The 20,762-nt window shown below is 44.9% G+C and overlaps 3 protein-coding genes and 1 long non-coding RNA gene across 13 annotated transcripts; 1 reads left to right on the top strand and 3 right to left on the bottom strand.

The window, feature by feature from the left end:
* Positions 1 to 3,653: 3,653 nt before the first annotated feature.
* On the bottom strand, positions 3,654 to 7,808 carry LOC103990758 (putative UDP-rhamnose:rhamnosyltransferase 1). Of its 8 annotated transcripts, none has more exons than XM_065158219.1 (5): positions 7,533 to 7,769; positions 7,366 to 7,433; positions 6,441 to 6,510; positions 6,299 to 6,343; positions 3,654 to 5,068 (listed from the first exon to the last, which is right to left on the bottom strand). In XM_065158219.1, the coding sequence occupies exons 2-5, from the start codon at positions 7,410 to 7,412 to the stop codon at positions 3,941 to 3,943; spliced, it is 1,290 nt and encodes a 429-aa protein (XP_065014291.1). In that variant the 5' UTR covers positions 7,413 to 7,433; positions 7,533 to 7,769; the 3' UTR covers positions 3,654 to 3,940. The 8 variants fall into 8 exon arrangements, 6 of the variants coding, with proteins under 6 accessions (XP_065014291.1, XP_065014292.1, XP_065014294.1 ...); XM_065158220.1 differs by having other exon boundaries at positions 6,441 to 6,547; positions 7,533 to 7,768; XM_065158222.1 differs by having other exon boundaries at positions 6,299 to 6,369; positions 6,441 to 6,547; positions 7,533 to 7,768.
* A 725-nt stretch (positions 7,809 to 8,533) lies between these two features.
* Positions 8,534 to 10,305, bottom strand: LOC135643048 (UDP-glycosyltransferase 91C1-like). The gene has a single exon (XM_065159586.1). It carries the CDS (start codon positions 10,162 to 10,164, stop codon positions 8,743 to 8,745), a length of 1,422 nt encoding a protein of 473 aa, XP_065015658.1. The 5' UTR covers positions 10,165 to 10,305; the 3' UTR covers positions 8,534 to 8,742.
* Positions 10,306 to 12,029: 1,724 nt separating this feature from the next.
* Positions 12,030 to 14,529, bottom strand: LOC108953422 (uncharacterized). Of its 3 annotated transcripts, XR_010497917.1 has the most exons (5): positions 14,326 to 14,529; positions 13,201 to 14,226; positions 12,881 to 13,077; positions 12,631 to 12,787; positions 12,030 to 12,237 (listed from the first exon to the last, which is right to left on the bottom strand). It is a non-coding gene; the product is annotated as an uncharacterized LOC108953422 (long non-coding RNA). The 3 variants fall into 3 exon arrangements; XR_010497918.1 differs by lacking the exon at positions 12,030 to 12,237 and having other exon boundaries at positions 12,281 to 12,787; positions 12,887 to 13,077; XR_010497916.1 differs by lacking the exon at positions 12,030 to 12,237 and having other exon boundaries at positions 12,284 to 12,787.
* Positions 14,530 to 15,537: 1,008 nt separating this feature from the next.
* Positions 15,538 to 19,841, top strand: LOC103990756 (receptor protein kinase TMK1). The gene is made up of 3 exons (XM_009410011.3): positions 15,538 to 15,807; positions 15,888 to 18,243; positions 19,117 to 19,841. The coding sequence occupies exons 2-3, from the start codon at positions 15,891 to 15,893 to the stop codon at positions 19,626 to 19,628; spliced, it is 2,865 nt and encodes a 954-aa protein (XP_009408286.2). The 5' UTR covers positions 15,538 to 15,807; positions 15,888 to 15,890; the 3' UTR covers positions 19,629 to 19,841.
* Positions 19,842 to 20,762: the final 921 nt, after the last annotated feature.

A 20,762-nucleotide genomic window follows, 5' to 3' on the forward strand; every position in this document is an offset into this window, starting at 1 on the left:
TTACTACGTGCCGAGAGGCGACCAAGTAGACACCCAGCTTTTCCTGAGGGGACACCGAAGCAAGGCGAGGGAGCGACGCCAGATGCTCCTTCACATAGGCGAAAGCCTCCTTGCATTCCGCTGTCCACGCGAAGTCCTTGGGGTCCTTCGGAGCCCAGAAGAAGGGGAGGCACCGGTCACCCGATCGGGATAGGAACCTTGACATGGCGACGAGCCTCCCGTTTAAGCGCTGCAACTCCCTGACTGTCCGAGAGGCCTGCATGTCGACGATTGCCCGTACCTTTTCGGGGTTCGCATCGATTCCCCTTTCATGTATGATGAACATGAGGAATTTGCTCGAGTTGATACCGAAGGCGCACTTGGCGGGGTTGAGTCGCATGTTATACCTTCGTAGCATGTCGAAGGTCTCGACCAAGTCGGAGAAGTGAGTCGTGGTCGTGCGACTTTTCACAATCATATCGTCGACGTAGACCTCCATGTTTCTCCCAATCTGGTGAGCAAACATTTTGTTCATGGTCCTTTGATACATAGCCCCGGCGTTCTTCAGCCCGAATGGCATAACCTTGTAGAAGTATACCCCTTGGTCGGTGAGGAATACAGTGTGCTGTTGATCCTCGGGTGCCATTCTGATCTAGTTGTAGCCGAAGAAGGCATCCATTAACGACAGGCGGGCGTGACCGGCCGTTGCGTCGGCCAACTGGTCGATCCGTGGGAGGGGGTAGCAGTCCTTTGGACAAGCATGATTAAGATCGGTGTAGTCAACGCATATTCTCCAGTTTCCATTAGGTTTCTTCACAAGGACTACATTGGATAACCAGCGTGGGAACTTGGCCTCTTCAATGAAGCCTGCCGCCAAAAGTCGTTCTACCTCTCCTCGGATAGCCTGCTGGCATTCGGGGGTAAGATGTCGGGGCTTCTACTTTACTGGCCGCACATCGGGGGAGATGCACAAGTGGTACTAAGATACCTCAGGGTCGACGCCTGGCATGTCAGCAGGTGACCAGGCGAAGACACCGATATTCTCTTGGAGGAGATTAATGAGCTGGGCTCGTCCTGCTCAGGAAGCTCCGACCCGAGCTTTACCGTTCGATCGGGGCATCCCTCCAGTAGTGGCACATCCACCGTAGGCTCCGTTGGCTTGGGGTGCTGGGTCGGCCTTTTCGCTTCTCGGGAGTCTTTGAGGGGCAGTTCAACCCTCCTTCTTTTGTGCAGGGAGACCGCGGTCAAGTAACACCGCCTTGACTCGCGGGGGCTCCCCCTGGCCTCTCCAACCCTCGCACGGGTCGGTAACTTTAAGGTTCGGTGGTAGGTGGAGATAACCGCTCTGAATTTATTGAGGGTGGAGCGCCGCAGGATCGCGTTGTAAGCGATAGGAAGGTTGACTACCAAGAAAGTTGCCATTACCGTCTTCGTCCTTGGTACTTCCCCGAGGGTTAAAGGCAAGGTGATTGCGCCCAATGGTGAAATTGATTCACCAGTGAAGCCGGTGAGCGTTGAGCTCATAGGCTCCAGGGCGTCGCGGGAGAGCCCGAGCTTCTGGAAGGCGTCCAGATAAAGGATGTCGGTCGAGCTTCCAGTGTTGACCACGATCCTCTTTACTTGAGCGTTGGTGATCCTGGTGGCCACCACCAACACATCATCGTGTTCGGGCTGCATGGCTCTCTCGGCGGGAAACGTGACCTCGGGCTCGGGCCAGCGCCCAGGGTCTTCGGTTGTGGCAGTGCGGGCGTATGCTTTCCGCCCAGACATACTATTTCCCCCAGACGTCGGGCCACCTGTGATTACGTCGATCTGCCTTTCGATAGGGGCCCTTGGGCCGTGGGGAAAGCTCTTTATCCTGTTGTAGATAGCAGCCGAGGTGCCCTCTTCAAATCAACTCCTCAATTTGCCGCTTCAACTCGCGGCACTCCTCCGTATCATGCCCGTTTTGCCGGTGGAAACGACAATATCGCGTCTTGTCCGCGAGCTCCCATGGGCTCCTCATCGGGTCGGGGGCTCGGAGCAGCCCCTTCTCCATTATCTGGAGAAATATGTGTTCGAGATGTTCCCAAGGCGGGGAGAGGCAACCTCGGCGTGGACGGGTCGAACCGGTCCAATCTGCTCCTCGGCGGGCCAAGTAGCTGCCCTCGTGGTGGCTTCGTCCGGGGCCTTTTGTGCTCCTCATGTCTCCCCAACATCCACGTTTCCGCCGCAACACAGTGGTTGTCTCGTTGGAGCATTTCCGAAACTACGGCGGGGGGTCGTTCTACGAGGGACCAAAAGAACCTAGAGGGACGGAGACTCGCCATGAATGCCTGCATCAACAAAGAGGGCCACATGAGCCTGAAAGGCGGCCACATGGTCCGCGGGGTCGGTGGTGCCATCGTAAGCGTCCAGGGAGGGAAGTCGAAAGTTCACGGGCACCGGCTGGTCCCGTATTTCAGCCACGAACGGCAACCCCCGGTGTGCATCGTCCCCTAGCTCTCCCTTTGAGGCACGAACCTCCTTCTGTACTTCTTCAAGTCATTGATCGAAAAGGCATAGCTGGGCCCGGAAGGAGTCCGTCGAGCCCGAGGATATCGTCTCCTGCTCGGGTCGGCCGGCCAGGTTTTCCATTGCTTGATCTCCAAGGGGAAACGCCTGGGTCTGGGGTGAGCCAGGAAGCGCCGAGTTTGTAGTGCGAGCAGGCGCAGATGGTTCTAATCGACACGTAGGCTGGGCCGCCGACGGGTTTGTCGATTGGGAAATGAGCGGGATGACGGTCTGCACCATTCCCGCCAAAATTCGGACCTGGTGGGAAAGGTCCTGGAAGGCCTCAGTCGACATGGGCGAAGGGACGCTGGGAGCGCCCTCGGGCGGAAGCAGACCCAGGTCGTTAAACAAGCGTCAGTAGCGTTCCGAGGTCGTGACGAGGTCGTCTGATCGCGGCCCGTCACGCGAGGGGCGCACGACCGGCACCCCTGTTAAGTACGATCCCTCGGTTGGAGGCTCGTCGGGGTCAGTCTGAGGGTCCCTCGACATTCGTGGCCCTCCTTCTAGTACCAAATATGTTGATGGAAACAGTCTTTGAGCCGTGGCCTTGGAGATGGCGAGCGAGAGGGCAGTCAGGATACTGCACTCGGTGGTGCGGCACTCGGCTACTCCTCGATTGCTGCAGGAGATGATGCAGATGGGAGTGGTGTCCAAACTGTGCCTGGTGCTCCAAGTGGATTGCAAAGCTAAGTCCAGGGAGAAAGCGAAGGAGATCCTCAGCATGCATTCAAGGGTGTGGAGGAGCTCCCCTTGTCTTTCCCCACCGTTCCAGGTTTCATATCCTTCTTCGTGACAGTCAAATTGAAGACAGTCAAATTTGTAGATTCAATCTCACAGTATCAAAGAACACATATACGATAATAGTTCAGCAATAAGTTGATTGCTTGTTTTTTATCAGCAAAAACATCATTTTTTCCTCATCTAGCTTCAAATCCAAGGAAATTGTAGTGAGTTTGGGAAATAATGGTGCCGATCGTGCCCATACTATGTTACGTTTTTGTCTATGTTAATGACCTTAAATTTGGCAGGGAAAAGCTCTTCTACTGATGAATAGTTTGGAGCATTAACAAAAGATAATATCTCTGTTCTCTCTCATCAAGACTCACAATGTTGCCATTCAACTGATTGGAACACCAACAACATCAAGAAACTGTAATGAACTTGACGACATAATGGAAAAGTAATTGCGTGCGTAAGACAGTCACAGAGGTTTTGGTGGATAAGTATTTAAGAAGATTGGATGGAGCATGTGATTCTCCATTAAAATCCAGAGTCCAAGTTGGAATTACTAGTAGACGGTGAAGCTTTGGGGTCAGAGCAGTAAGTAACGTTGACACCAAGCTTCATGTGACCGAGGAGAATCCAACAACACGAATAAAGCAGAGAACAGCGACGACAAGACTGAGATCTCATATCGATTGTAGCTGAGTTAAGCTTGTTGTCTTCTATGTTCTATCAAGTATTTGAGGAATTCCCACACATGTCGATCATGCAGCTTCTCGTCTCCAAACACCTCTCTGTACTCCTTGGCCTTTGCTCTCAGTGGCTGACCTTGTTCTTCTACCATGACCAACCTCAAGGTCGTCGCTATCCCCTCTCCTGTGAACGATCCATCTTCCTCGTTCCGCGGCACCTCCACGCTAATCTTCCGCTCGACCAGGTTTCTTGCATTCAGACCTTGATCGAACAGCAGCGGCATGAGCACGACCGGGAGCCCGAGCGCGAGCCCTTCGATGATCGAGCTCCAACCGGCATGCGTCAGGAATCCGCCCATGGACGGGTGCGCAAGGAGCCGGGCTTGAGGGACCCAACCCAAGCACACCAGCCCGCGCCCCTGCGTCCGCTCCTCGAATCCTTCCGGCAGCGCGGCGGGGCCGCCGTGCGAGTCTGCCGGTGCTCTCAGTGCCCAAACGAAGGGTAATTGGGATCGCTCCAGGCCGAGAGCAATCTCATGCACTTGAGAGCTTGTCAGCTTTACCTCGCTGCCGAATGCGACGTAAACGACTGATTCTGGCTTTTGTTTCGCTAGCCACTGCAAGATGCTGCGCCACCTGCTTTCGCTTTCTGCATCGGTTTCTGATTCCGGAGGTGAGGGAGGGAAGAATCCTACGGGAATCACTGGCCTTTTGTGTAGCTTCCCGAGGAGGTGAAGCCAATCTGGTTCGAACTCTGGGCAGCTCCGAACAGCTATCAATTGGCAATCTTCCAAGCTCCTACCGAACCGATAAGTTTCTGACACACCGGAGGCGTCCGGCAGAACGCAGGGCTTGAAGAGCTCGCGAGCCTCGTAGGGCTTGTAAAACATGGTGGACTCGAAAGGAACCCACTCAGGCAGCTCCATGAACTGCTCAGGCGTCGCCCTCACGCCTTCACAGCCCATTAACGATGCGGACGGCCCAATGAAGCTCAGCACCGCGGCGTTGAAGATGCTAAGATGGGCGCACGGCACGCCGAACTCGGCGGCCACTCGGGGCGCCCAGTAGGCGGCGTAGTCGAAGACGATCCAATCGGGCACGCGGGGCAACGTTTGCCGGAGGAAGCTGGATAACTGGTGTACCTGCAGATAATAAATGATAAGGAAAACGATGGAATAGTATTTGTACCTGCAGATACACCAGTAAACATATAAATGTGCATGTCGTATAGATTGACGAACATGTGTCTTTGAATGTAGATAGAGCATATATTTCTCGACTGACAAAGACAAGCAACAAGCTGAGCTGCTGAACTTAATTTTACAGTAAGCAATACTAAGCAAAATGAAGCACAAACCACAATAATAATATCACATAAACTGACAAAAGCTCAGTAACAGAGAAATTAGACTCAAAGGGCGGATTATATTTGCCATGATCTCTCCAAAAGCAAATCGAGCTTTGCCATCCTCCTGCATGTGGTCTAACTATTCTGGTAGAATATGTGTTCATTTGACTCACCAAATAGTTTGCTTGACACAAAAAAATTACAGGACCCTTGTAATAGAAGTCAACAGTATAAACCACTAAGTTAATTCATTCAATCCACAATAGTGGGTGGGATGTCATACCATGAGGAAAACGATGGAATGATCATATAGTGGGTGGGATGTCATACCATGAGGATGTCTAACGTAATGAGAAAGTGATTGCTATTAATTATCAACATAACAAATAAAACAGACGATGTAACAGCAGGATTAGGGCTTCATTGGGAGAAGTATTATTGGTACAAATTAACCAGTAAACAGCATGACTGAATAGCAAACATATTGTAATTCATTGCTGTCCAGCTTTATAATTTCCTTTGCATGTCCAAGGCCAACCACCAGCATTTGCCTCGAAATTCATAAATGCATTTGGTCGCAATGTGCCTGTTATTCACTCTCCAGATTGCACTACATGTAAATAAAAATTGGTAATTAGTTCTTAAAAGTGTCTCTGATTTTATAATAAGATTCAGAAGCAAATGAAAGGGCAGCTTTAATCACTGTGTACACTGTCCAACGAAAAATGATCTATTTCTGTATAAAAAAAAGAAGACTATTCTCTCCCGGTCCTTCCTTCCCTCCCTCTGATGATACAAGGACAATCAAAAGAATGGCTAATTGGCCATGACTGTCCTTAAAGGTGAGGCTCTTAAGTCTACCACATGATGGATGCATGCACAATTGCAGGCACACATTCAACGTCAAAGAGAGGATGTTGAGAAATCATTTGACTGATCTAGAGAGATCTTAGATAGGCCTAGGGGCTATTTTCTAAAGTGAAACTAAAATCATGTGTTGGGCATATTTTAAAAGCAAGCTCACCATTGGTAAGGGGACCTTCCAATTGCCAGCCTTTTCCTCCTTTTTCTGCTTAAGTGTTGTTTGAGGATCATCTGCACATATGAAAACCAGGGATTGAACTAAAATTTAATGCATGGAGTGGCATGTTAAAAGGATAAGAAACCTTTTTCCATGTTGTCGTATCCCAATCTAAAAGATGCAGGAGTAGCTTCATCATGAACCTTGTCGACCACCTAATGGAGATATGATGATTCATCATGAACAACAAGCCTGCAAAGGACCAAACAGAAAGCAAATTGCTCGTTTTTACTTCAGTTAAGGTAGTCATCAGTTAAATCAACAACACTGAACAAGCAAATTCACCATTACTGTCCTATGAATCCAACATGCTTTTGGATACAATAACATGTCTACATATACAATGACAGTTATCAGTAATGGCAAACATGAACCCTTTTTAAAATGATAGAATGACCTATTCAGGATCACAATGCTAGAAAAAAGTTGGTTACTTAATTCGCCTATCAGCCTCCATTGGAACAATTACACCTACTTGATGATTCATCATAAATAGTAAGACTGGGAAGGACCAAACAGAAACGAAATTGTTCAATTTCACTTCGATTAAGTTGGTAGTCTGTTAAATCGACAACCCTGAATAAGCAAATTCTCCATTTTTGTCCTATAAATCCGAAATGTCTCTGGACATAGTTAATGTATAAGTATGCAAAGATGGAAATCAGTAACGCAAAACATAGTCACATTTTCGTAACATGGTAAAAATAGCTGTTCAGGATCACAATGCTACAAAAAGTTGATTGCTTCATATGGCTATTAGCTGCTGATTGTAACTTCACATTCTTGATTGGCGTATGTCAAGCAACATAACTGCTCATAAAGGAAGCTCTTTTATTCAGTTGTAATGTTAGTATTAAATTCCCCTCCCTCATTCAATGGGCTTAGTAAAGCGAGTATGAGGGCTCAATGACTTGGAACTAAAAACTATAAAAGAAACAATACAAACATACCTACATTGCTGAGACAAGTTTAGGAAATCAAACTTCAAGGACGATGCAAAGGATGCTTACATCTTCTTCATCTGCACCTTCTCCGCATAACGATTTCTGCCAAACATTCTTCCTTCAATACCCAATACCTGTTCATAGGTGGCAAAAAACACACACAGACATCGGTCCCCTTCACCAGTTCCCAAACATAGGGGAAAAAAGAATACAAATCAGTAGCCAAGTCCAACCTCTGGGGTAAAATTCGATAGCTTGTGGACCTCCCGAACCTCCTGCGCTTCGGCGGAGATCCTCTGCGGCTATTCACGGAGTTTCACCAATCAAAAACATGAATCAGAAGGGAAAACAATAAATCATGCATTAACAGATCGAATCGAAAGATCAGGAGGAACTCTCAATGGCGACGGGAGACGGAACGACGGTCAGAAACCCTAGCCGGGACAATGCCGGGGAGGGACGGTTTAACGACGGGGGGAAGTAGGGAAAGGGCCGTTGTCCAATCTGGTAATCCGCGGATCAGGTTAATCGTAGAACATTTTCATCCTTCGCTATCGTCTGATCTAAATCTGACGGTGAGGACGAGGGAGAACAGATTGAAATTGGATCTCATCGATGGACCATCAATGGATATGACAAGTGGCGATTCGTAATGCACGCGACAGGTCGACATGTTGCGAGAATGGTGGATTTGGGTCAGGCATTAATATCATAAATGGGCCGACATAATTAAGTCCAGTGATCAATAATTAGGTTGGGTTCGGTTCAACGATTCGACCCAATTGACTCGAATTGACCCAATCGGCGACCATATCAAGTGTATTAAGCATGTTAAGATGACCAACACTTGAGAACTAAGAGAAGACTCGAGCAAACTTCATGTGACTGCGTAAGGCCTGTATAATTCGTGGCAAATAATATCCATTATGTTGCTTTCCGAAGGACCTATTTCATGTCGGTGGAAATAATAATAGAATGTACTTTTGGGTGATCAATAGGAGTATGGAGGAAGATTTGCAATACTATTTATATTATTATTATTTTTCTTGTTAATTTGAGTTACTTTGTATTCTTCTGGCTGGATTTAATTCTGATATAATGATCGTGATATAATGGTCATCAATTATTAATCATCCAATATTATAAGGTCAAATTTAGTCGATTAATTATATATTACCCTTATAATTAGTCGACTTTATAATTTAAGATATCTAGATTTATTTATTCTAACGCATTTTAATTTAAGAAGATTGGATGAAGCATGTGATTCTCCACTAAAATCCAGAGTCCAAGTTGGAATTACTAGTAGATGGTGAAGCTTTGGGGTCAGAGCAGCAAGTAACGTTGACACCAAGCTTCATGTGACCGAGGAGAATCCAACAACACGAATAAAGCAGAAAACAGCGACGACAAGACTGAGATCTCATATCGATTGCAGCTGAGTTAAGCTTGTTGTCTTCTATGTTCTATCAAGTATTTGAGGAATTCCCACACATGTCGATCGTTCAGCTTCTCGTCTCCAAACACCTCTCTGTACTCCTTGGCCTTCGCTCTCAGTGGCTGACCTTGTTCTTCTACCATGACCAACCTCAAGGTCGTCGCTATCCCCTCTCCTGTGAACGATCCATCTTCCTCGTTTCGCGGCACCTCCACGCTAATCTTCCGCTCGACCAGGTTTCTTGCATTCAGACCTTGATCGAACATCAGCGGCATGAGCACGACCGGGAGCCCGAGCGCGAGCCCCTCGATGATCGAGTTCCAACCGGCGTGCGTCAGGAATCCGCCCATGGACGGGTGCGCAAGGAGCCGGGCTTGAGGGACCCAACCCAAGCACACCAGCCCGCGTCCCTGCGTCCGCTCCTCGAATCCTTCCGGCAGCGCGGCGGGGCTGCCGTGCGAGTCTGCCGGTGCTCTCAGTGCCCAAACGAAGGGTAATTGGGATCCCTCCAGGCCGAGAGCAATCTCATGCACTTGAGAGCTTGTCAGCTTTACCTCGCTGCCGAATGCAACGTAAACGACTGATTCTGGCTTTTGTTTCGCTAGCCACTGGAAGATGCTGCGCCACCTGCGGTCGCTCTCTTCATCGGTGTCTGATTCCTGAGGTGAGGGAGGGAAGAATCCTACGGGAATCACTGGTCTTTTGTGTAGCTTCCCGAGGAGGTGAAACCAATCTGGTTCGAACTCTGGGCAGCTCCGAACAGATATCAATTGACAATCTTCCAACGTCCTACCGAACCGATAAGCTTCGGACACACCGGAGGCGTCCGGCAGAACGCCGGGCTTGAAGAGCTCGCGAGCCTCGTAGGGCTTGAAAAAGACGGTGGACTCGAAAGGAACCCACTCAGGCAGCTCCATGAACTGCTCAGGCGTCTCCCTCGCGCCTTCACAGCCCATTAACGATGCGGACGGCCCAAAAAAGCTCAGCACCGCGGCGTTGAAGAGGCCTAGATAGGCGCACGGCACGCCGAACTCGGCGGCCACTCGGGGCGCCCAGTAGGCAGCGTAGTCGAAAAGGATCCAATCGGGCACGCGGGGCAACGTCTGCCGGAGGAAGCTGGATAACTGGTGCTGGAAGGTGTCGAAGGCCTGCCTCAGGTACGGTCTGAGCTCGTCGGACGGAAGGTCGATCGACGCCTCTGCGTTCTCCGGCAGGTGTTCGATGCTTGGCATGGGAAGCTCGACAAACTGGAGGAGAGAAGAGAGATGGGGAGGAACTCTGGGGAGCCTCTGTATGTTTCTCTTGGTGACGAGCAAGGAGACGCGATGGCCATGTTGGGCCATGCGCTTGGAGAGCTCCATGAACGGAAGCAGGTGGCCGAAGGCTAGCCATGGGAGCATGACAATATGCAGGCTGCCATCGTCCATGGAGGGAGAAGGATGAAGATCAAAGACAGGGCTGTTTGTGGAAGACAAAGATGCGGCAAGGGAAGACTGGGGAAAGGAGGACGAGTGAATGGGGCAAGAAAGCAGAGACAGTGTTCCTCTCGTAGCCGCCGCTGTTGATCGACTAGGCCAATATCTAAACATCCGACCCCACAAATTGGTGCACCGAGAATTTCACGGTCGGCGGAAGCATCGTGACATTGAATATATATATATATATATATATATATATATAACACATATCTTAAATAATCTTGGTTATAGTTTACATGAGAGGAACATCGAGATACTAGTATATTGTATACCCGTCCATATGATAGATACAACTGGTCTCATAACTGCTCGTATGAGGATAATAGTGATACAATACAGGTGCTAATTGGAGAATGAGTTTATTGATTGATCCGCTTATGAAATGCTGAATGGTTGATGATGCCTTATTATCAGACAGCGATTCCGTAGTCCTAGTGGTATATCTGGTCCTTAAACTTGAAATACAAAGGATGTCCTGTATGAGTACTCCACTCTTTGATACTTGACTTATAGGTTTGGATGTCCCAGATCTGGCACAGCCAGTCATCGGGAGTGGTAGTCAACCTTTCGAGGGCTATTGATTGTCGATAGAGGATCATTCACTCTCGGTGTAATGAGAGAAATATCTTATGTATTCTTGGTCAAACAAATCTCTAGTTAGGGTCATTCGAATTGAGAGAGAAAGAGTTCTTCGTGAGAATCCGATGAGAGCGAGACTCGAGTAGAAACTGTCTCATGTATTCTTGTTCAAACAAATCTCTGGTCAGGGTCATTCAGAATGAGAGAGAAAGAGTTCTCAGTGAGAATCCGATTAAAGCGAGACTCGAGTAGTAACTATCTCATGTGTTCTTGCTCAAACAAATCTCTGGTCATGGTCATTTGGATTGAAAGAGAAAAAGTTCTCCGTGAGAATCCGATTCGAGCGAGACTCGAGTAGAAACTACATGGGTCTAATAACACCATGCCCATTAAACGATCTCTAAGATATTAGATGGATGAGGGACTATAGGTACATGGTAACTAAGGACAAATATGTCCAATAGATTGGATTCCTCTGTATCGTCTAGGAACTACGACGTAGTGGCATAGTACGTTCGCAGTCGATGAGTCGAGTGAATTATCATGGAGATAATAATTCATTGAGTTATGACAGGTATAACTCATGACCAACTTGATATTGGGCCTATAAGATCATACACATATGGTAGACATTGCGATAAGTAAATGTTCAAATATGAGATATCCGTTGGAGCCCATATCTTATTATATATCAAATAAACCCCTGAATTATTAGATCCTATGAATTAGATCTAATAAGAGCTCATGAGAGATTATTGGATAGATATCCACCAATCTAAGAGGCTTGAGTAATTGGATGAAGATCTAATACCTAATAGGGGAAGGATCCATTAAGTTGATAAAGGACCTCTATAAATAGAAGGGTTTCAATAATTTATAGGTAAAAGCTTTTTGTTTTCTTTCTTATTCTTCTTCTCTTTTCCACCTCAAAACAGACATGAAATTTTGAGGAGCGTCATCGTAGCTCTGCTGTGTAGATCAACGCTAGAGAAAATGACACTTGCCCTCCTTCACCCTCTTCTAGAGATATACATGGATTTAGGGATATATAATCTCCTTAGGTAATACAATTTATCTCACACATGGTTTTCTATTTCACAAATTTTAATGAATTAATTTTCACACGACGAACATATCTTTAGAAATTAAAAATTTTGTTTTATGTTATTCTGCTTTAACATAGTGAAAAAGTGATTGCTATTAATTATCAACATAACAAATAAAACAGATAATGTAACGATAGGATTAGGGCTTCATTCGGAGAACTATTTTTGGTACTAATTAAACAGTGAACAGCATGACTGATTAGCAAACATATTGTAATTCATTGTTGTCCAGCTTTATAATTTCCTTTGCATGTCCAAGGCCAACCACCAGCATTTGCCTCTAAATTCATAAATGCATTTGGTCGCAATGTGCCTGTTATTCACTCTCCAGATTGCACTACATGTAAATAAAAATTAGTAATTAGTTCTTAAAAGTGTCTATGATTTTATAATAAGATTCAGAAGCAAATGAAAGGGCAACTTTAATCACTGTGTACACTGTCCCACGAAAAATGATCTATTTCTGTATAAAAAAAGAAGACTATTCTCTCCATGATGATACAAGGACAATCAAAAGAATGGCTAATTGGCCATGACTGTACTTAAAGGTGAGGCTCTTAAGTCTACCACATGATGGATGCATGCACAATTGCAGGCACACATTCAACGTCAAAGAGAGGATGTTGAGAAATCATTTGACTGATCTAGAGAGATCTTAGATAGGCCTAGGGGCTATTTTCTAAAGTGAAACTAAAATCATGTGTTGGGCATATTTTAAAAGCAAGCTCACCATTGGTAAGGGGACCTTTCAATTGGGCATATTTTAAAAGGATAAGAAACCTTTTTCCATGTTGTCGTATCCCAATCTAAAAGATGCAGGAGTAGCTTCATCATGAACCTTGTCGACCACCTAATGGAGATTTGATGATTCATCATGGACAGCAAGCCTGCAAAGGACCAAACAGAAAGCAAATTGCTCGTTTTTACTTCAGTTAAGGTAGTCATCAGTTAAATAAACAACACTGAACAAGCAAATTCACCATTACTGTCTGATGAGGGTAATAAATGGTGACAAGACCTGCGCAGACGTCAGCTGTCCCAGACGACGTCTCACACCTCAACCTACCCGATGGAACCTGGTCAAACGAAACAGAACGTAGACTGAGACCCATTAACGATCTGTTCAGACTCGATCATTCACGCCACGCCAACACCAGTGTCAGACGCAACCCGCTCCCTGCAAGCAGCCGCATCAGACACGGTAAATCACCCTATAAAAACCCCGCCCCTAAGAGGGGCGAGGGGGGGGGGGGGAGAGAGAAAAAACAGACACAAAAATACACCACTCCGCATCACTAACTTGATCGTCAAAGGGGTCGGGCTGAGCCCCTCGACCCGACTTGTGTGCAGATGAGAAGACGAGGTTAGCGCCCTCGGGAGGCAAAGCAAAGGAGGCCTCCTCTACGGAACACCCCGATCAAGCTCGACACGGTCTGATCTGCGACGCCCGCCACTTCAGTGACGACGAGATCCCTGCCATTCGAACCCGACACAAGCCGCGTCGGCCCCAAGGCCACGGCACAAAGTTGTTTACACTAACACTGTCCTATGAATCCAACATGCTTCTGGATACAATAACATGTCTACAAATACAATGACAGTTATCAGCAATGGCAAACATGAACCCATTTTAAAATGATAGAATGACCTGTTCAGGATCACAATGCTAGAAAAAAGTTGGCTACTTAATTCGTCTATTAGCCTCCAGAGGAACAATTACACCTACTTGATGATTCATCATGAATAGCGAGACTGGGAAGGACCAAACAGAAAGAAATTGTTCAATTTTGCTTCGATTAAGCTAGTCGTCCGTTAAATCAACAATCCTGAATAAGCAAATTCTCCATTTTTGTCCTACAAATCCGACATGTCTCTGGACACAATTAATGTATAAATATACAAAGATGGTAATCAGCAACGCCAAACATGGTCACATTTTTGTAATATGGTAAAAATACCTGCTCAGGATCACAATGCTATAAAAAGTTGGTTGCTTGATTTGTCTATTAGCTGCAGATAGTAATTTAACATTCTTGATTGGCGTATGTCAAGCAACATAACTGCTCATAAAGGAAGCTCTTTTATTCAGTTGTATCTCAGTATTCAATTCCCCTCCCTCATACATTGGGCTTAGTAAAGCGAATATGAGGGCTCAATGACTTGAACTAAAAACCATAAAAGAAACAGCACAAACATACCTACATTGCTAACACAAGTTTAGGAAATCAAACTTCAAGGACGATGCAAAGGATGCTTACATCTTCGTCATCAGCACCTTCTCCGCACAACGATTCCTGGCAAACATTCTTCCTTCAAGACCCAAAACCTGTTCATAGGTGGCAAAAAACACACAGAGACATCGGTCCCCTTCACCAATTCCCAAACATAGGGGAAAAAAGAATACAAATCAGTAGCCAAGTCCAACCTCTGGGGTAAAATTCGATCGCTTGTGGGCTATTCACGGAGTTTCACCAATCAAAGACACGAATCAGAAGGGAAAACAATAAATCATGGGTCAACAGATCGAATCGAAAGATCAGGAGGAACTCTCCATGGCGACGGGAGACGGAAGGGCGGTCAGAAACCCTAGCCGGGAAAAGGCCGGGGAGGGAGGGTTTGAACGATGGGGGAAAAAAGTAGAGAAAGGGCCGTTGTTCCAATCTGGTAATCCGCGGATCAGGTTAATCTTAGAAAATTTCCATCCTTCGCTATCGTCTGATCTAAATCTGACGGTGAGGACGAGGGATAACAGATTGAAATTGGCTCTCATTGATGGACCATCAATGGATATGACAAGTGGCGATTCGTAATCCACACGCCAGGTCGACATGATGCGAGAATGGTGGATTTGGGTCAGGCATTCATATCATAAATGGGCCGACATAATTAAGTCCAGTGATAAATAAGTAGGTTCGGTTCGGTTCAACGATTGGACCCAATTGACTCGAATTGACCCAATCGGCGACCATATCAAGTGTCTTAAGCATGTTATGATGACCAACACTCGAGAACTAATAGAAGACTGGAGCAAACTGCATGAGGCCTGTATAATTCATGGCTAATAATATCCATTATGTTGCTTTCTGCAGGACCTATTTCATGTCGGTGGAAATAATAATAGAATGTACTATTGGGTGATCAGTAGGAGTATGGACGAAGAATTGTAATACTAGTTATATTATTATTATTATTATTATTTGTTAATTTGAGTTATTTTGTATTCTTCTTCTTGGGTTGGATTTGATTCTGATATAATGATCGTGACATAATGGTCATAAATTATTATTCATAGGATGTTAGAAGGTCTTATTTTAGCAAGTAAAGCTTTTATATTGATTTGATTATTATTAAATAACTCAGCTTTATTTTGTTTATTATTATTATAATGCTAAAAATATGAGGAATAATTAAACCATGAGGAGAAACGAGAGATATATTTTTGGAAAATACAAAAATAGAAAATATACATTATTTTTTATAAAAAAATAGTAAAAGGAAATTATCCCAACTCTTTTTTTATTTTTCTTCTCTTTTCTCTTCTTTAAATTTTTGCAAATCCACGTGGCGGTCACCTGCGTTCTTTGCGGGTTCATTTCTTCTGTTCCTGTGCTTCACATTACGCAGGCGTCGGGGATAGTTTTGGTGCTAATGACGCCGTGATTTACTGGGAGCGAAGAAAAATCCCATTTTGACGTAGTTTTGGGACTTGCGGCCGACACCGCCCCGATAAAAACGTCGCCTTTGGTCCGGAGATTGGACTCTTTAGAGCTCTCCTGGCCTCTGAGCGACAGCATTGTGCCCCCAGTTTGGGACTGGAGTTGGAGAAACCCTGGTTGCTCGATCTTTTTGTGGACTGAAGGCCTCGGATGGATCTGTTTTTTTGCTCCGAGACTGGTGATTAAAGGCTGTGAGTGCGATTCTCTTCCTGAATTTTCAATCTGTGATGTTTCTTCGCATTTCCATGAGGAGTTGAGATCTTGGGTTTAGAGGATGGCGCTGGGGAATTGGATCAAGATCGTGTTTTTATCCGTTTTCCTTTGCTGCTTCGGATCGGTGGTGTTCGGCACAACCGATGCCGGAGATTACGCCGTTCTTGATGAGTTCCGGAAGGGGTTGGCCAACCCGGAGCTCCTCAAATGGCCCACGAACAACAGAGACCCTTGCGGCCCTCCGCTGTGGCCGCACGTCTTCTGCTCCGGCTCCCGCGTCGCCCAGATCCAGGTCCAGAACTTGGGTTTGAGCGGCCCTCTTCCTCGGGACTTCAACAAGCTCTCCATGCTGACCAATATCGGTCTCCAGAGGAACAATTTTAGTGGAAAGCTGCCGTCTTTCAGTGGCTTGTCCAATTTGCAGTATGCATACCTTGGGAACAACCAGTTCGACGCCATTCCATCGGACTTCTTCGTCGGGCTCACTAGCTTGCAGGTGCTGTCTCTGGACATGAATCCCTTGAACCAGAGCACTGGCTGGGTGCTGCCTCCGGACCTGGCAGACTCTGCCCAGCTGATGAATTTGTCATTGGTGGGTTGTAATCTCGCCGGCCCTTTGCCGGAATTCTTGGGAACAATGCATTCTCTATCTGTTCTGAAGTTGTCATACAACAATCTCACCGGCACCATCCCAGCGAGTTATTCAGGTCTGCCACTGCAGATTTTATGGCTGAACAACCAGATTGGACCAAAATTGACCGGCTCGCTTGATGTCATTGCATCGATGGCAATGCTGAAGGATGTTTGGCTCCATGGAAATCAGCTCACAGGACCAATCCCAAGCTCAATTGGGGGCTTAACATCTCTGACACGGCTGTGGCTCAACAATAACCTGCTTGTTGGTCTTGTGCCTCAGAACCTGACAAGGTTGCCGCAGCTCCAGTCATTGCAATTAGACAACAATTTGTTCATGGGTCCGATCCCAAAGGTGAGTTTCAACTTCACCTATGCTTATAACTCATTTTGCCAGTCTACACCAGGAATTCCTTGCTCACCAGAAGTCACCGCCCTTTTAGAGTTCCTTGAAAGAGTGAATTATCCATCGAAGCTTGCAGCTTCTTGGTCTGGTAATGATCCTTGTGCCAGTTTGTGGTCTGGTGTGTCTTGTTTTGATGGCAAAGTTTCTGTGATAAATCTTCCAAACTTACAATTGAATGGCACAATCAGTCCATCCCTCGGAAAATTGAATGATCTTGTTGATGTTAGACTTGGGGGTAACAATCTTGATGGCATGATTCCGGTCAACATGACAAACTTGAAATTGCTAAAAACTTTGGATCTTTCTTCAAATAACATCTCTCCTCCTGTTCCACATTTCCCTAGTAGCGTGAAAGTCCTTCTTGATGGAAATAAATTGCTAGTTACTGCTAGTTCTCCAGAATCTTCTTCAACTGGGAACAGTCCATCAGACAGCTCACCGAACAATACCCAATCGCATAACTCACCTAGATCTTCTGGCAGCTCATCTCCTGATGCTAATTCAGGTAATAGGTCAAGAGGTTCTAGGAAGTTGAATCTCCTGATTGTCATTGTTCCAATTGCTTTCGGTGTTTCTATATTTCTCTTGGCTGTTCTTTTCCTGTGCTTCTGGAAGAGAAGAAAGAGTGCCTTTCCGGCACCAAGCTCCATTGTTGTCCATCCCAGAGACTCGTCTAATCCAGATAATTTAGTCAAGATTGTGGTTGCAAATAATGCCAGTAACAGCATTGCTACTAATGAATGGCAAAGTATAAACAGCAGTCATACAAGTGATACACACTTGATTGAGTCTGGCAACTTAGTAATATCAGTTCAGGTTCTTCGTAGTGCTACTAGAAACTTTGCTTCAGAGAATGTGCTTGGCAAGGGTGGATTTGGTGTTGTCTACAAGGGAGAGTTGCATGATGGGACAATGATAGCTGTTAAGAGAATGGAATCTGCTGTGTTAAGTAGTAAAGCTTTAGATGAATTCCATGCTGAAATTGCTGTTCTTTCAAAGGTTCGGCACCGTAATTTGGTTTCCATCCTGGGCTATTCCATAGAAGAATATGAGAGACTTTTAGTTTATGAGTATATGCCTCAGGGGGCACTGAGTAAGCATCTGTTCCGATGGAAGCAGCTGGAGTCGGAGCCATTGTCATGGAAGAAGAGGATGAACATTGCATTGGATGTTGCCCGTGGAATGGAGTATCTTCATAACTTGGCTCATCAATGTTTTATCCACCGAGATCTCAAGTCCTCAAATATACTACTTGGTGATGACTATAGAGCAAAAGTTTCAGACTTTGGGCTCGCCAAACTTGCCCCAGATGGAAAAAATTCTGTGGCAACTAGACTTGCTGGAACTTTTGGGTATTTAGCCCCTGAATATGCTGGTAATGCCTTTTCTTCAACTTTTCAGTGATAGATATTGGCGATCTTACTCATAGACTGACTTCAAAGGACTGAAAATTTGTTTCTAATAAATGTTATTATGTACACCACACCTTTTCCGATTAAACTTTGACAAACATGCCGAAATTACCTTAATCTCACAATTTTGTTGTCACTTTTAACAATCATTTCTTTAGAAAAATAACTTACTAATACAAAAAAATCTAAGGCTAGATTAAGGATTTATGTTTTGACTACCTTGATTTGTGAGAAAAATGCATCAATATGTGGGTACCTTCTTTCCTTCTTTGTCTGATATTGTTGCTAAAAGATAGTCCTTATTAATGTTCCAAGCATTGACATTCTTCTAATAACTTAGATTTATTCTTATATGTCCAGATCCATGTTTTTAGGTTTCTTCTTGTAATATTTGCATTTCCATAACAAAAGAAGCACATTGCCATAAAATTTCGTGGAACTTAGTACATAGTTCCTTCAGTTCTTCTTAATTTCTTTACGTTATAATTTATCATCTAGAACTCACATATGACCTAGGAGATCTAAATTTCTGATTAGTATCTTTTTCTTTCTATTTTAGAGATCAAGCTGTAGGAGAATAACAAGGTGCAACATGCAATATATGAAGCCTTTTCTCTTTTTGTTCAATAGTCACTGTTCTGCTTGTTGTTTACTGGATCATTGTTTTCTCTGTTATGTGTATCTTTTAATTTCCTTGCAATTTATACATATTTCAGCAATATATTCACTGCGGTTGTTTAGTCCTCAAGAATACTTAATTCATCAAGTAGAGGAAGTAATTTTCATTTGCAACTGACTACTTTATTGACTGGTTTGCGTTGTTATGATTAAATCAGTTACTGGAAAAGTTACAAAAAAGATTGATGTCTTCAGTTTCGGAGTGGTACTGATGGAGCTATTAACTGGTCTGATGGCACTGGATGAGAACAGACCCGAAGAGAGCCGTTACCTTGTCTCCTGGTTCTGTCAAATGAAGACCACCAAAGAAAATCTCAAGAGTATCATTGATCCAGCACTTGTTGTCACGGATGAGAACTTTGATAGCATTTCAATCATCGCAGAACTTGCAGGGCATTGTGCTGCACGAGAGCCACAGCAGCGGCCTGACATGGGTCATGCAGTAAACGTACTCGCCCAACTGGCTGAGAAATGGAGGCCCATGAGTGATGACCAGGATGAATATTTGGGTATCGACCTGCAACAACCCCTTCTTCAGATGGTGAAGGGATGGCAAGCTGCTGATGGTACAACAGATGTTAGTTCAGTGAGCCTTGACGATAGTAAGGGAAGCATCCCTGCAAGGCCTGCCGGATTCGCAGAATCTTTCACATCTTCTGATGGCCGGTGAATGTACTATGAATGTCTGATATTGCTGTTCTTTGATGTCACCTTTGCCGCCAAATAGTTATTTTCCTTTCCTCCAGTTCTTGTAGATGAAAATTCCTCTGGAGTGATATCTTCATCATGTTTCGATGAAGATTTGTTGGTTTCATGTTTGCTGTAATAGTAACTGTTTTGGACATGATATAAATAGAAAAGGAAATAATGAACTTCTTGTTCACCTTGTATACTATAAGACAAGCAACTGTAAGCGGTTCTATCGATATGACTATAATGTAGTTTTTTTAGTAACCCTTGCTTCATAAGTGTGAAACCCGACTTAAATTTCTTTCATTGCATATCCATATGGTTTGATGGTGAAAAGGCAAACTTCAGCTTAGTGAAACTGTTTATCTATCTTGGATCTCTAAGAATCTGCATTCCTTCTGTTGTTGACATTTATGTTGCTTCTGAAGCTTCAAGCTTCAATAATCCTTTATATAAATCTCTGACTGTTCTCTGCCTCTTACTATGGCCAATCACATGATTATGATGCATGTTCTCATTGCCTATATAATTATGACCATTCAATTTTTTTCTCACTGTCATAAATTTATCTTCCATTATCTGTCTGATATTAGGCACTTATTGATACATATGTTTTGTTATTGGGTTACTAATGTGTTCAGAATGCTTTAGAGAGACAAATGCAACAATCCAAAAAGCCAAGGCTACAAATACAACTCAAAGGTAGAAGAACTCTTTGAGTCTTGGAACTACAAAAACATGGGCACTGAAGTACTTCTTTGGTGCTGCAAACTCTTTTATCTGTTTCTATCATCAGATCTCTCTGTGGTCACATGAAAAGAAACAACCTTGTCTCTTACTGAGACAATGACTGTCATTTGAAGGTTCTGCTGGCATCTGCTGTCACACCAGTGTTTCTTTGTGGGAACTTTCTCTTTTGGTGTGTTCAGCTGGACTGGCTGGTGTGCACAACAATCTGTCAATCTGGAAACTATTTGCAGTGAAAGCAACCAAATGGATTTCACATGGCAAGTTCATTTTGTGTGAAAGATTAAATTATTGTCTTCTTCTGACACATGATCATGCACCTGAAACAGGAATGCTGTACTGGTCAAAGCTATTCTTGTGCATGGCA

The sequence above is a fragment of the Musa acuminata genome, chromosome BXJ3-7 (assembly GCF_036884655.1).
Source record: "Musa acuminata AAA Group cultivar baxijiao chromosome BXJ3-7, Cavendish_Baxijiao_AAA, whole genome shotgun sequence".
NCBI classification, from domain to species: domain Eukaryota; kingdom Viridiplantae; phylum Streptophyta; class Magnoliopsida; order Zingiberales; family Musaceae; genus Musa; species Musa acuminata.